The sequence below is a fragment of the Lampetra fluviatilis genome, chromosome 28 (assembly GCF_964198595.1).
Source record: "Lampetra fluviatilis chromosome 28, kcLamFluv1.1, whole genome shotgun sequence".
In the NCBI taxonomy this organism is placed as follows: domain Eukaryota; kingdom Metazoa; phylum Chordata; class Hyperoartia; order Petromyzontiformes; family Petromyzontidae; genus Lampetra; species Lampetra fluviatilis.
Window position 1 is genome coordinate 4509604 of NC_136302.1, and position 15603 is coordinate 4525206.

The 15603-nt window shown below is 45.4% G+C and overlaps 1 protein-coding gene across 12 annotated transcripts in view; it reads right to left on the bottom strand.

The window, feature by feature from the left end:
• LOC144942709 (calmodulin-binding transcription activator 1-like) overlaps positions 1 to 15603 on the bottom strand; it is a 529165-nt gene that overhangs the window by 59733 nt on the left and 453829 nt on the right. For all 12 annotated transcript variants that reach the window (XM_078869561.1, XM_078869566.1, XM_078869559.1 and 9 more), the window contains one exon: positions 4848 to 4975. In XM_078869561.1, the coding sequence (XP_078725687.1) occupies positions 4848 to 4975 (128 nt within the window). The remainder of the gene's footprint in view (positions 1 to 4847; positions 4976 to 15603) is intronic.

The window sequence follows — 15603 nt, forward strand, 5'->3', positions numbered from 1 at the left end:
ACACTACTGAATTAAGTTTTGCTTGACAGATTCATATTTATCTCTCTTCCCCTTCCAAGGCAAATTTACAGACGCCAAGGGGCTCCACGAAATTGTGCCAGCCATCCACTACCTTTAGCGATCGTCGTACACCACGCATACGTACAATGCGACAAAAGGCACCACGGTGGTGAGATGTTAACTACCTTGCCTGGTATACAGTAGGTTGTGGGTTCGATCCCGACCCTGACTCATGTATATTTGGAGTTTGTATGTTCTCTCCGTGGTCGCGTGGATTTTCATCCGGGCACCTTCGGGTTTTCCCTCCACATTTAGAAACACGCATTGAGAGAATTTGGCTGCAATAAATGTCCACATGATAAGCCACTTCATTGAGCTATAATTTGTGGGCAGGTTGCTTCTGAATAAGAGCTGTATAGCTCAGGAGGCTTTACCTGGTTAAATATTTTTAGTTTGTAATATGCATGTATACCTACCATCTGCTACTGAGGTTTCCGTGTCATTCCTCCTTTCATTCAGCCTTGTTTAGAAACAATGTAAAGCCAGGCGAGATATACCCACTCAACATTGTGTGCCCTTTCAAAGCCAAAGGCCAAGTGTGCATATCAACCGTTCTTCCCCACTAATTTACATGTTGAATGAGCGCGATGTCCATCTGTAGTAGGCATCGCCAACACGGCATGATGCATGGCGGCACAATGAGACTTCCAGTCGCTGACGCTTGATGAAAATTTAAATAGTGTGGCAGGTGTTGGCATTTTGACACGGTGAGAGGTGATTCCCCGTTGGTAATTACCAACGCAGCAAGCAACTGTAGACATCGCTATGTAATGTGCAATTGCAACGGTGATTCTTGCTGTTGTTTTAAAAACACTTATGTACTTTAATGCGTATGTTTTCGCGACCAATATTATCCACAACAGAAGTTTTTTTGGGTTAGATCACGTAAATATAAATGTATCGTTAAACCCGGCACCACCCGATACAGGCGGTATGTTGTGGGTTTTACTCTCCAACACACCGGTGTGCTGTACTAGTAACGAATTGTCACGTTCTGTTTACGTGACAAACCTTACTAATTGGCTGTGTCGGGTGGTGGCGGGTTTAACGACACATTTATATTTATGCGATCTAACCCCAAAACCCTGTATTATGGACTTGTGTACTTTACACTTGTTGGCAAGCTGGGACCTAGCAAATGAGTAATGCACATTCGTGTGTTAGTGAAGTATTCATAACCAAATATCTCTTAATATCAGGCGGGAGGTGTAGACCTCATGATTCATAAATATTGATAAGTGCTTGGCATTGTTTATGCATATCCGCAGCAGAAAATCCTATAAATATGCAAAATCCTCATCAATAATAACGTGCGTCATTATTTTTTTAGGGTTTAATTAACACTAAAAGGCAATATAAAACAATGAATTATCCACAAGCTCTACGATTAGTCAATTTGTGTGCATATTTGCGCATGCGATTGATTAAAAAAGCATTATAAAACATATGTCTTGATGCAAGAGAGACATATCTTTATATTCTACATTTTTTTTTAAAGTAAATGCGCTAATGATATAACAGAACCTGCATTGTGTAGCTAATTTTATTTTCAACACTCCACGGAAGATGTTTACAGCTGATATTTATAACGTTAATGTAAAAAACATAGTTAATGAAATTGTGTAAACAAGCACAAATATTCCCTATTTATTATGCTTTGATTGGTTTAGGTATGCCACAGAGCATTCGTGGGATATGTGCAATTAGTTGGGTAATGTGAGTCCAGTTTGGGGTGACAGTATTGTCTACTTACGAGTAATTCCCAAACATCAAGTGTGGCTCATGTGGTGACCGAGCAATGGACATTAAATATATATATACAATCGATATATTGACTACTTTAACATTGACTTAGCATTACCTTGACGGGGTTTGATGTCAAAATTTCACCCTGGATGTCTTCTATGAATAGTGTCAAAGGATGTGGGATGTGTCTAAACTCATGCACATGTAATCCATGACCGGGGCATACATCTCGAGCCTGGCTATAAGCTCTGAGAAAAGAACTCCAAAGACACCTCTCGATTTGGTCACCTCGACATTGTTTACACATATATAGTGACGACAAGTCGAAATATAAATACAATGTTGACGTATTATAATGTAGTGACATCGCGGATGTCACTGTGTAATGCCGGCCCTGGAGGGGCTCGGTGAGCACTGACTGACAGCGCTGGATGGCACCACGCTCTGCGTGCAGTGCCGACCCCTACAGGATAGGGTGTGAGAGTGCCGGCCATGGGAATGGGGTTACTCCGGGACATGGCACTCTGGTTGACCCTGAAGGACACGTGATCGGTAAAGTCTACACAGGGCCCCCAGGTAGGGGCTAGGGGTGGTCACGTGTCAGGTCCGAGATCCTGCTCGAGCATTCTCGAAGGTGGGCGTGGACAAGGGCGGAACCAGCCGCGCCACAGAGGATATAAGCCGGGTCCCCGAGAGGGACCGGCTGCTGTTGCTAATCCTTGAAGAATCTACGTTCTACGTCCTACAGAGTCTCCAACACGTGGACCTGGACCAAAACTGTGGTCCGGTCCGTTGTAGCTAGTTACCGTGTAATTAGTGCGGTTAGCCTGGTGGACCACCACTATATAGTACGTCTCAGTTGAATCCACTACAATAATAAAAAATAATTCAACAGAAAAGAGATTGAAACGTCAACCAAGGCAATCGTGCCATGAGGTCTGGCATATAAGCGGGCTAGCTATCACGAGTACCATCCGACACGCGAAGAGGGAGGATGCCGCCCCGTGAGATCTTTAGCACTTGCCAGTCATTCTTTATCCCGAGCCACGAATGAAAAAAACATTTTCCCCCCACCCTGTACGCAAATAGCAGCCTATTTCGCAACTGGGACTCCACACTCAGTCGTCTGTTTATCAAGACCCGACTAAAATTAGAAGCAAATCGTCCCGTGTAGTAGTAGTAAAAAAGCCCGGGTGTGCGGAAAAGATCTAGCCTCTGAAGTAACGTCTTGGGTGTCGCTGACGTCACTGGCAGATCAGCGGACTCGCATCAGCAAGGCCAGCTATATTTGCACCCTTTCATCAGCGCGGAGGCAGACTTTCTCTTTTTTCCATCCCAAGTTTGGGATTCATGACTGAACGGGGGGGGGGGGGGGGCAAGCGGCCATCTGCGCAAACAGCTGTGGCCACCGTGGGTTTCCAAAGGTTCATTCATCAAGATTGTGTTGTTGCAGAAATACATGAGTGGAAATTCGTATGCTTGGACTTTTAAAGATTTCGTACAATAACGTAGCAACCACCCCACCCTTCCCACCTAGTCTGTGCAATGTTGTTTTTGTTCATAATATAGGTTTTTTTGGGTAAGATAGCGTAAGTATAAATGTGTCGTAACCCGCCACCACTCATCACAGCCAACCAGTAAGGTTTGTGACGTAAACAACACGTGCCAATTAGTTACTACTTCAGCCCACCGCTGTGTTGGAAAGTATGCCACAACATTTACAATTTGAGTACGACGTTTTGCGGGTAATTATACATCCAGCATCATAGGGCGATTTGCCAGAATTATGAAGAGATCCAAATGCTTCCGGTCCTAAATAGAGCAAGATGGCGTCGTCACTGTCACCCAAACAGGTGCGGAGATCAGAGGGGGGAGGGGGGTTATTGTAATTATATAACAATAGATTGTTAATTACAGTTGATAAGCAAGCGTTGCCTTTACATGGCATACAATTGTAAAGTGCGTTACTTATAATACGCTTCCAGACCACACTAAGTATTTTTAATGTGTTCTAAATATATACTTTTTTAACTAGGGGTATTTTCATTGCATTCTGTATACGTGCATTTATTCCATAAAGGAACATATTCAATTAGCGTGAGATCAGAAAAATTATCATCCTAACTACCCCTATCCCATTTAATTTATGTTGTGTGATAGTTCTCCAAGATGGAAAATAATTGCTCAGACTTGGGGCATTCCACAGAATTACAACTGCCACAGAAGGGATGGAGACACGTTATTAATCCTACTTAGCATTGTTTTAATTTTATATGTACTAGATCATGAACAACAGTCAGCTGGACTTTCTTGTTTGCTTGCCTCTAATGTAGCCAAACGAGGCTTGGTTTTGGTCACAACGTGTAGGAACCTGAAAATATCCTTCCCTTACTTTTGCATCACCATTTCCATCAGAGTAAAGTATTAAATGTACTTCATCTTTATATGTATGTATGTTGAACTTCTTTCGCACTATACGTAGCCAACTAAACACAAAAAGCAGTTCTACCGAAATTCGTTTTTAATCTAGATTTAAAAGTGCATTATAGCTGCCAGTGGCTTCCTAATATCGGATGGAAGAGAGATCCAGACGGCCGCAGAAGCACATCTGAAAGTCCGAGGATGCAGTTACCATCTTAGTTCGATGGCCAGCCAAAAGCCACTGCTGCTGCTGCCAGGATAACCGGAGTTCTCGTGATGACGACACTTCAACAGCAACAGTCAATAAAAAACTACCCACGTACTCCACTTCATTTACCCTGTTCACAATAGCGAACAACTCTCAGATGGGGTTTCCGGTTGTACCGCCTTTTTTGTTGGGCGCGCTGTCCGACGTTTTCACTCCGCGTACTGCGATCTTCTCCAGGAAACCGAATTAATGTTAAGAAGCTCCCAGCACAGTGGACCCTGTGCCGAACGTCGCGCGGCTCGACCCGAAAGTGTATCGGAGAGCCGTCGCGGCACAGCCGTGCAAACCCACGCGGTGAGAAAAGCCTCAGTTGAAAGAGAGAAGCATGCCGAGGAGTTCAAAGACAACTCACCTGCACCTGCGTGCTGCTGCCCTCTCCGCTGCCCGCCATCGGCTTTTGCTGCTGGGCCGCTGTCATCTCCGCCATCCGCCTCTCCATTTGCTCCAGTCGCTCCAGGATGGACATCCTGAACTGATTGTCTGCGGCACCGCAAACACACAGCGCAATGGATGCAGCGTTCAGCGCAATGTCAGCAGCGTTTAGCATTTCACGGGCAATGCTGGATTCCGCTACATATAACCGGGAATGTTCCCAAGCAACGCAAAACTATTGTTTTCGTGAGCAAGGTGGATCACCCGCAGCTATCCGTGCTACGCTAGCGTTTATTAATGCATTCCTAGGGTTTAGTTTGCACGAGGGTTGGTGGTCATTTACAGATGCAATCGAATTTGGGAATGCACAAACATTTGCATGCACATAACAGGTCCCCTGAGGGCAACTGACAAGTGGGTGAGATGGAATGGTCAATCGCTTTTCTCTCATGACAGATTCCAGCCCCTGGACTAGCACCATGGTCATAATATTGATATGTTACGAACAATAAAATGTTGGTTGGAAAAACAACACGAATAATAATTATCACAAGATAAACAGGATCAAAGGTATTTTCAAGGCATTGTGATGTAATTATAAACACAACATGTACACGTGAATGGTTAATATTAGAGAACAGGTTCTTAGCTCCAATTTTGTAAAATAGCCATCCTTGTATTCTCATTTAGAAAGGATGCCAATTAATAGAATGCGTCCACCAAGGAGATGGAGCGATTAAAATCATCCTCGTGCAGGTGCTCGGCAGACTGTTACATGACAGAACTGTAATAGGCAGCAATTAAACTGTTAAACTAATTTATTTGACCAGATAAGGCCTACTGAGATATCCAGCTCCTTTTTAAAAGTGACCTGGATATCACAAATTATAGCTCAATGAAGTGGCTTATCACGTGGAAATGTATAGCAGCCAAATTCTCTAAACGGACGTTGATTCTAAATGTGGAAGGAAAAACCAGAGGACTCAGAGAAAAATCCACGTGACCACGGAGAGAACATGCAAACTCCAAATATACAAGCGTCAGGGTCGGGGTCGAACCTACAATTTCCTGTATACCAGGCGAGGTAGTTAACATCTTGCCACCGTGGCACCAGTGGCGACTTAGGAGAGGCTTTCGACCAGCAGTGAATTGATCATGGCTACTGCTGATGATGATCAAATGAGAAGTTATTGTGTTGCACAGTGACTGGCCCTTGTCGTGGACGAGGATGTGTGATGCTATAGACATGTTAATCCAGGGATGAACTGTGAAGTCAATTGGGACACATTTGACGCACATCAACTCATGAAAGGGGTCGAATAAGGAAGGCGAGCGGATGGGAGCAGCAGAGATTAACATCGTGTGGTCATCACATTGGCAAAGATGACGGGCTTTTCAAATTTATGCACAGGTGCAAATGTGTATACAACAACTTTTTAGGAGCGTTAGCAAAACATCAACCTTTGTGCACACGAGATAGCTGTGATTAATATTAAAACGGTAACAGAAATCAGCAGGTGTGCTATTTCATGACTCGGAAATTCAACGGTCGACAGTTTATTAGCTACCTGCAGACAGCCTAACATATATCACTGGAAACAAAATAATACATATTTTGGATGATTTATATTACACGAATAGTACTCAAAGCTGCTGTAGTGAGACAGAAAAAAACAGCAGCTGATTAAAAAACAAGAGCTCAATACTTTGGTCAATAGCCCCTAATGAGGCCTCATGTAGGCTTATTGTCGATTTTCATTGTGGGTTTGCTAAACCATTAGATATTTAGGTGCTAAATCAGCATCAAACTAAGACAGCCTGCAAAGATAGAGTTCAGTTTTATCAGATTTGTTTTACCCATAAAATTATTAGCCTTAAGATAGTGTGACAAATGGTTTCCACATCACCGAGTTTCCTTCCAGATCAATAATTCACTTACATTTTCTTTTTGGGTGTACATAAAACGATTATCCAATACACAAGTGCAACACTAACAATTGCTATAGTTGTAGAGAAACTGACCATAATAGACGAATTCACTTGCATGGATTTTTTTAGAGATGTAAACACACTTTTTTTGTGACCAAAGCTGAATGCAAACTTCAGCCAATCGGAATGGGGGGAAACATGGGAAACCAGCTGTTAACCCAGCGATGCAAATTGAACGTTAGAATCGTGTGGAACATCCTCTGTGCAGTCTGGTAAACTAGAAGGACCAGCAAGGAGATGACACTCGGTCAGTTTAAATAGACGATTAAACGTCTGAGAATAGTGTATCTGAATTGGGGAATGAAGGACGTAACTTTGGAAGGATGGACAGGAAGGGTAGTAATGGGGAATTTTCGAGCACAGAAGGGGCACGTTATTATTGTTGGAGGGAGAACCTGGAGGGAAGGAGACTTGAAAACGTCTGGCAAGCTCTGTAGGAGGATGACGAGAAATGTGTAAGAGGGCACGTGGAAAGGAGGAGGTCGTGAAGGTGGTGCCCTAGAGTGCTGTGAGAACACTAGGAAGAATAAACTATTTACAAAATGGGACCTTTTTTGCCAGTATCAAAAGGTCCCATTTTGTAGCTGCTCACCCCGAGCTATAAATACTTCTCATAGTGCATTGTCCTTGTGCTGTTCGCCTTTTGGCGTTCTCTGGTCTAATACTGTTTGAGACGAGGCCCTAAAGAAGGCTGTCTCTGGTGTGGACCAATCAGTTTCAAAGACAATGCATATATAATTATCAGAGGATGTTTGTTTGCATGTTCACCACAAGTACTGAATGTGGTTAATGGGAACTTGATTGCTTGCAAAAGGTTTCTGTTTTCTGTTTGAACATCTTAACACCAGTTTTATTAATCAGCCCATCTACCGCCCCCCTTTGTTCTCCAATACCCTCCCTCTCCCGCATAATGAATAGATGTTATCAATCCGCTTAACTCAGCGTAGCACTTGCCCCCTCTCGATCCCTCAACAGCAACCCCCCCCTCCCTCCTACCTTGGCTCCCCCTCTTACCCTATATAGTCGCGTTTCTCTATTAGCTCTCTTCACTTATTACAGTGAATTTGGCTCTAACGGTTCCACCTGAAGACGGAAGCTTGTGTTGCCTCCGAAACGTCGTGATTTAATTTAGTTGTTTTTTCATTTATTTATTTTTTACCTACGTGACTTTACCGAAAAAACCAAAGAATATGAATCCTTGCAGTCACGAAAACTTCAAATCTAGAAACAGTTTCATTGACAGAAAGGGTAAAACCTATTCTTATTTTTCATCATAAACTATTTGTTGGAATAGAACTTTGGGGGTGGGGGTTGGGGGGAATCTATTGTTAAATAAAAGCTGCTTTTCGAATTTTCTGAAATGAAATCCTATTTGATTTTCTGACCCCCTAAGCATGAGAGACACATTCTCCACAGTAGATTCCTCGAATATAAAAGCCACATGTTAAACACAAAAATAACATGATCTGTTGAAAAAGTATGAAGAGGTGCAGCTAAGTGGGCAACAAATACATCTATTTGCAGTTTACACCCAAACAATGTCACACATAAACACAGGTTATACTTTAAGCTTACACACCTAGCAATATAAAGCTATATAAATGTGTTATTGGGTAAAAAAACAAAAACGTGACATCCCTCGTGTGTGCAACTATCCAAATCCTTTAAACAATGCTCTTACCGAGTAAATGAATGAGGAGCTTTGTCTTTGTCTACAATACACACTGTAACATAAGTTTAAAAGCAAAACATTCTTACGAGTGAGGGTAACACGCATGACATTGCACCGAGTTCGTCGGTGAAACGTGTTGAGCTGAGACGACGCCTCACGAGGTTGGCATTGGATTGAGGAAATAAAGGTAGGTGAGGGTCTATCCCAGTTCGCAAAGTAAGTTCGTAATACACCTTTTGGGTGAGAACGCGTAAATATAAACGTGTCGTTAAACCCACCATCACCCGACACAGCCAATTAGTAAAGTTTGTCACGTAAATCCTTATTCAAGTTTGGTGACCCCCCAAACTAAGTTCGCTTGGGCAGGGCACGTCGTGAGAATGAACGGGGGCACTGATGGGTGAAACTAGCAGCGGAGAGAAAACCAAATGTAAGGAATGGCCGCAAAAAGAATCGACATCTGTAGAAATGGACTAAATGAGATCAACTTGCGTGCAGGAGCTACAGTTCTGATATGGTGACAGCTTTGGGAAGGCTTTCATCCAGCAGTGGATAGATCATGGCTGCTCCTGATGATGCATATATAAACATAAAATATGGTGGTCAGAATGAATGGGGAACAGCTTCAAAACCAGTGACTTGCTATATTTGGGATTTAAATACAGAGAAACCTGTCTGGTATTGGCCTAAAACTTACACAATGCGTATTACCCTAGATCCACTCAGAAATCACCAGATCCAGCTTAATTCCGATGTGCTTTTGCAAGCCATACCATACTTGAAATCGCATTAAAATTCAGCATACCAAACAAAAGTGTCCTCTATCCAAGGTTAGATTTGAATGAAACTGTTGCTTAACAGAGAGGTGTTTAAAAACCCCGTGGAAAAAAAAAAGATCTGTTGAATAACCACGAAGCAGTGTAGCTAAGTGGGTGACAAAATACATCTCTTTGCAGATTATACCCAACCAATTTCACACATGCACACAGGGTACACTTTACGCTAATGCAACTCGCAACATAAACCTACCGTGTGCATAACTTTCGTTAATTGTCGACACTCTGCATCATTAACATTACGTGAGTATAAGTACACGGAGCGTTTAGGGATGAATGAACCCGTTGTTGCCAAATGGCTCATTACACAGCAACGGACGTCACAATTGATTTTGCAATCGGGCTTGTGTTACAGAAGGGTTACTATGCTAATTACAAACGAATCCGTTTTGCTGGACTGCTCAAATGTAATTCTTAATACTGGTAGGAACCACCTGGTTCCACCAGCCCACAGGGGATTATTGTGTCCGTCCATCCGTCGTGCATCCAAAAATGGGAGGGGTGGGGCTGGGTGGAGAGGGGAGGGTGGGGAGGGGAGGATGGGGAGGGGCTGGGTGGGGAGGGTTGGGCTGGGTGGGGGTGAGAGGGGTGGGGCTGGGTAGGGTGGGGCTGGGTAGGGTGGGGCTGGGTGGGGAGGGGCTGGGTGGGGAGGGGCTGGTCACCCCGTGGTGCCCTTATAAAACTCAACGTTTAACCTACTCACGCCGGCTTGTGCCCGCCCTCAAAGTCGGCCATATTTGCGGAATACACCACGCCGCCGTTGACCCTGGCCATTGACCGAGCAACCCAACGTTCCTACCAGATCCCTCCGCAGGAATGTGTTATGTGGCAGTTCAGAGTCACGATGATAAATTAATTAATACTTGCTAAACACATATAACAAGTTTTTTTGTTGATAACCAGAATATAACTGATGGCAAACTGGCTTGTTAAATCAATCTTTCATTACATTCAGAGTACACGTTTAAAAACGTTTCAAATAATAATGATTTGTACACGAATGAAGTTTTACTTGCCGTTTATATTTTCTTCCATTTGTTTTACAGTATACAACATTTAGTACAATTTATTTGTATGGATAATAATTCGTAATTCTTTGGATATACAAATTCTAGTATTTTAGTTGAAATTCATGCTATAGTTTTTCAGTTTCAGCTGTGGCATCAGAATTGTTAGCTTCACTGTCTGTGTAAAAATATGAGCTTACCATCCACAAAATATCATCATCAGCATCAACCAGGAATAATCCACTGCTAGATGAAGGCATCTCAAATCTCGTATGATCTAGCGGTCTTAAATCCACCGAGCACCTGAACACAAGCTGATGTCCATCTCTTCGGTGCATGTTATCTCAGCCACCTGTACATGAAATTATGCTTCTGAACAACCATTCTCAAATTGAATCACATACTATTTTACAAAGTTCTTTCTTGAAACGAATGGTAACTTTAAACTGACGAAATAGGAACTTATTGTCGAAATGAACGCTACCAATAATTAAGGTGTTGACCCCCGAGAAGACAATAATTGCAGTCATTGAAAGGCTGTTAGTTTTAGAATACAGTTTTCATAATAACACGGAAAAATATGTAATTAAAATACATAGAAGATAAATAAATGATAAATATAAAACTATTACAATGACATTTATAAAATTCATGGCAGCTGCACTCATCAGGCTATAACCAGAAATAAACGAGTCAAAGTTAAATATTGCGTTTTAGTACTTACGTAAAACCAGATTGGGTAATGATTGAACTCCATTTTGACGCCCGGCACTGAACGGATTTCAATGGATGTTGAATCTAAGCCTGTTGGTGACCAATGCATGAAGAATCTATACCGCAGAAAACCGCTTAAATCGTGCCTTCACAAACAACACGAGCATGAAATAAGTAGAGCAAGGAAAAGCCATGTAATGTGGAGGACAGTTGTGTCACAAAGGAGTTTGAGAATATTGCTTTAGATTGACCTGCGGGGAATAATCTCAAGACAGAAATATTTCAAGTTCATTTGTATCTGATTTTGTTGGCCTCAGGCAGTCTTGGAACCTCAAAATAAACTCATAAGATTGATGTGATCACAATGTGTGGTTATAAATCAAGGTTTATAATTATGGGCATATATATAAAAAATGTGAATAATTAAGATCGACAATTTATTTTACGTGACAAAACACCTGTATTTTTCACTTTGCTAATGTCAATATTATTATGATGATCATGATGATGATGATACAATGACAGTATATATCGTATCGTATTGACTCTGAAGAAAATCAATTGGGCTTGGGCAGGGGCACAACGCTTGCAGCGATGATCATTGATGGATGAGACTGGCAACGGAATTCGCAACCCAAGGATGCCCATGGAGGAAACGGAGCGACGAGATCAGCTCACGTGCAGGGAGCGGGACCGAATGTGATGTCCTGGGACCACGAAGTATGGGGACGTCGCCGCGGTGGCGAGATGTTAACTACCTCGCCTGGTATACAGGAGGTCGTGGGTTCGATTCAGACACTGAGGTCCGTTGCATATTTGGAATTTGCGTGTCTATCTCCCCGTGGTCACGTGGATTTTTCTCCGGGTCCTCCGGGTTATTCTCTCCGCATTTGGAATCAACGTGCATCACCATGGCAAGTCACTTCGTTGGGCTATCATTTGTGGCCCGGTCGCTTCTAAAAAAAACACTGCGGAGGGAGCTGGTAGGAACGTTGGGTTGCTCGGTCAATGGCCAGGGTCAACGGCGGCGTGGTGTATTCCGTGAGTAGGTTAAACGTCGAGTTTTATAAGGGCACCACGGGGTGACCGGCCCCTCCCCACCCAGCCCCACCCCTCCCCACCCTCCCCACCCAGCCCCTCCCCACTCAGCCCCACCCTCCCCACCCAGCCCCTCCCCACCCTCCCCTCCCCACCCAGCCCCTCCCTCCCCACCCAGCCCCTCCCCACCCTCCCCTCTCTACCCAGCCCCACCCCTCCCATTTTTAGATGTACGACGGACGGACGGACACAATATTCCCCTGTGGGCTGGTGGAACCAGGAGGTTCCTACCAGTATAACTATATAGCTCAGTAGGCCTTTCCTAGGGGAAAAAAGTTTTAAAATGTTGAATAGTTTAATTCAGCAGTGGTGAAAACATGGATGACACTAACTGTGCAAATGCAGGTGCAGACAAATTTAGTCAATAGCCATCATTCTTTTTTATTATTGCTATTTATTCATTTTAATTATACATTTAATGTGTCGAAATGTAGTTTTGCACAGTATAGGCATTGCTCCTGCACATTCGACACTTTGAATTGTTCGACCGTACGATTATGGGCCTCGACATTACCTCTGGTCTTACTCCTGAGGGGCTCTAGCCTGGTACTAAATAAATTTGATGAGCGATACATTATCTGCATCTGAAAGTGCACACATTACTTTCTTCAAGTGGAATGAAATACTCCACATCATGTGCCGCAAATTGGCCAGGAGCTGGCATACTTTCCGCAGAGCTGGATTTAATGGGTTCAGCGGTTCGAATCACAAAACGAGCTTGTACAGCTGCAGGGAATTACCTACGAGTGCCGTAGCAAGATTGCTAAAATGATATAGCAATGATAAAAGCGAAAGACAGACTAAAAATTGGCAGCATTACACACCCGGATAATGGCACTCGCAAAAAAAGTAGAGTTTTGATGGCTTCGGTAAACCTGCGCGGAGTGCTGCTTTAAGCACGACTTTACACATGGCAGATGGGGATGCAAGATGGCTGCAGATTTTTTTTCTATAAAGAGTTTCAGAACGCTGCTCTCCATCTCTTGGATAATTCCCCTTTTGCTCTTCTCCCCGCAGGCTTCCCATCCCCCACATTAGCTGGAAGAATTGCAGGATAATCTTGCTTGTGTGGTCAAATTAATAAAAATGTGAGATACAAAGGATCAAGACACCTGGCTACGAATGACAAGTTTTAGCAAATGCACGTGTAATTTTGGCCACTAAGCCGTCGTTTTTAATTACATTTTGCATTTGACAGCATTGTACAAGCAGAGGCTAAACACACTCTATATGATTACAGGTTTGTTGTGAGAAATGTTTGTTGTCCACATATAAAATAGCTTATTCCTTCTGTCTTTTTTACATGTGCATATGTGTAGTGGTGATACGCGCTGGGTGTATATGTCGTGTGCCAGCGCGTAATGTACGGGTGTGTGTGTGGTGACGCGCGCTGACGGGGAGGAGCAGGCGTCAGTGCGCGGGTGGGGGTAGTGCTGCTGATTGGCTGTGTGCCGGTGACGCGCCCAGAGGGAGTGATCGGGTAGCAGCGCGGTGTGATTGGTCGGGGAGTGGAAACACGCGCTGAGCGGAACCGGATCGTAGGGATAGCGCGTGGGGATTGGGTAACTGAGGAGCGGTGCCGACGTTGAGGTCCGCATCCGCTCCGTCTCCCGGGAAGAAGGGGTATATAAGGTGATGCACAGAGGAGCAGGGGCAGAAGTGGAACCATCTAAGAAAGGAAGACGAAGGTGCAGAGATAGAGCCCGGAGAGGAGAGTAATGGAGAGTAATGGAGAGTAGAGGAGAGTAAGGTATAAGTGTGTAGCCAGCGAGAGAGAACGGTCTACACGAGCTGAGTAATGTATAGTGTGTAGCCAGCGAGAGAGAACGGTCTACACGAGCTGAGTAATGTATAGTGTGTAGCCAGCGAGAGAGAACGGTCTACACGAGCTGAGTAATGTATAGTGTGTAGCCAGCGAGAGAGAACGGTCTACACGAGCTGAGTAATGTATAGTGTGTAGCCAGCGAGAGAGAACGGTCTACACGAGCCGAGTATGCATACGGTGTAGCCAGAGAGAGAGGAAGGTCTACACGAGCCGAGTATGCATACGGTGTAGCCAGAGAGAGAGATGCAAAGTCTACACGAGGCGAGTGGAGAGTGTAGCAGAGGCGCAGAGTCTACACGAGGCGAGAGAGGAGTGTAGCCGAGGCGCGGAGTCTACACGAGGCACAGAGAGCCGGCAGCACAGAATCCAGAGTCAAGAGAAGCGCATTGTGAAGAAGAGAGGCCACGCGTTGTATTGTTACAAGTCAAGATTTAATAAAAGAAGTGTGTTCCCGTCAAGGAGTTTCCTGCCGTCATTTTCCAATACTTCATCTGGCGTCAGAAGTGAAACGGGCTTCCAAGTATGGAGACGAGGAAGACCCGTAGGACCCACGGGATTGACCGCGAGGAAGACCTGGACGACTCGGGGCCGCTGGTGGCGGGGGGTGAGGAAGAGGACTTGCCCACGCTGCAGGGTCCGTCGACGGCGCCGGCCGAGCGACCGGGGACAGACGCCGGGCTTCGTGAGGCGCACTCCCGACTGGCGGAGCTGCTGCTCGCCGCCGCGTCCATCTTGGCGGAGATCAGCTCGTCGGGAGGAGCGGGGACGGTGGGGGACATTTTACAAGGTCGCCCCGCAGATTCCCGCCAAAACGAATGGGGGATTCCCGCCATTGCGCCTGGGCCTACTTTTGGCGGGAACGGCGAGCGCCACGTGGTGGTGGGTTCCCAAGCGCGCGCATCGACGTCATCAGCGCGCGAGGGGGTCCGCCATCTTACGTCTGCTGCTGGAGCCGCCATCTTAGACACCGACGGACAGGCGGAGAGGAACCACGAGGCGGATGACTTCATTTTTCAGCAGCGCCTGCCCACGTTGTCGGCCTTCAAGGCGGAAGGCGGAGACTGGGGCCAATTTCAGCGAAGGTTTTTGGCGCATCAAGAGATGTCAGCGTGGTCCGATGCTACGGCGCTGCGGGCATTGCCCGCCATGCTGGACGACGATGCGCTCGCGGCCTTCAGGGCTGCACGGAAGTCGGACCGCTCCACGCTGAAGGATGCGCTGGGTTTGTTGGCCAGGGTCTACGGGCCTCCCTCTACGTGCCGCCATCAGTTCTACGCAAGACGGAAAGCGGCCACGGAGACCGCGCTGGCCTATCGCACGGCGTTGCTGGCTCTTGCTGATGCTGCGTTCCCTCGGATGGACGAGGAGGGCCAAGACGCGATGGTTTTGGAGCAGCTGCTCAAGTTGGCGCAGGACCTGGGGGTCCCTATCAACACAGCTGACGAGATTGATATTTCTTCTTTGAGAGTCGCCACGAGTATTCAAGCGCACGAGGCCCTACAACGGAAGCAAGGCGTTGGTTGCAACGCTGCTGTCGTCGCAGCCCCGGGTTTGGTGGTCGCCGAACCCCAAGTCGTCAGCCCACGAGAGGAGGC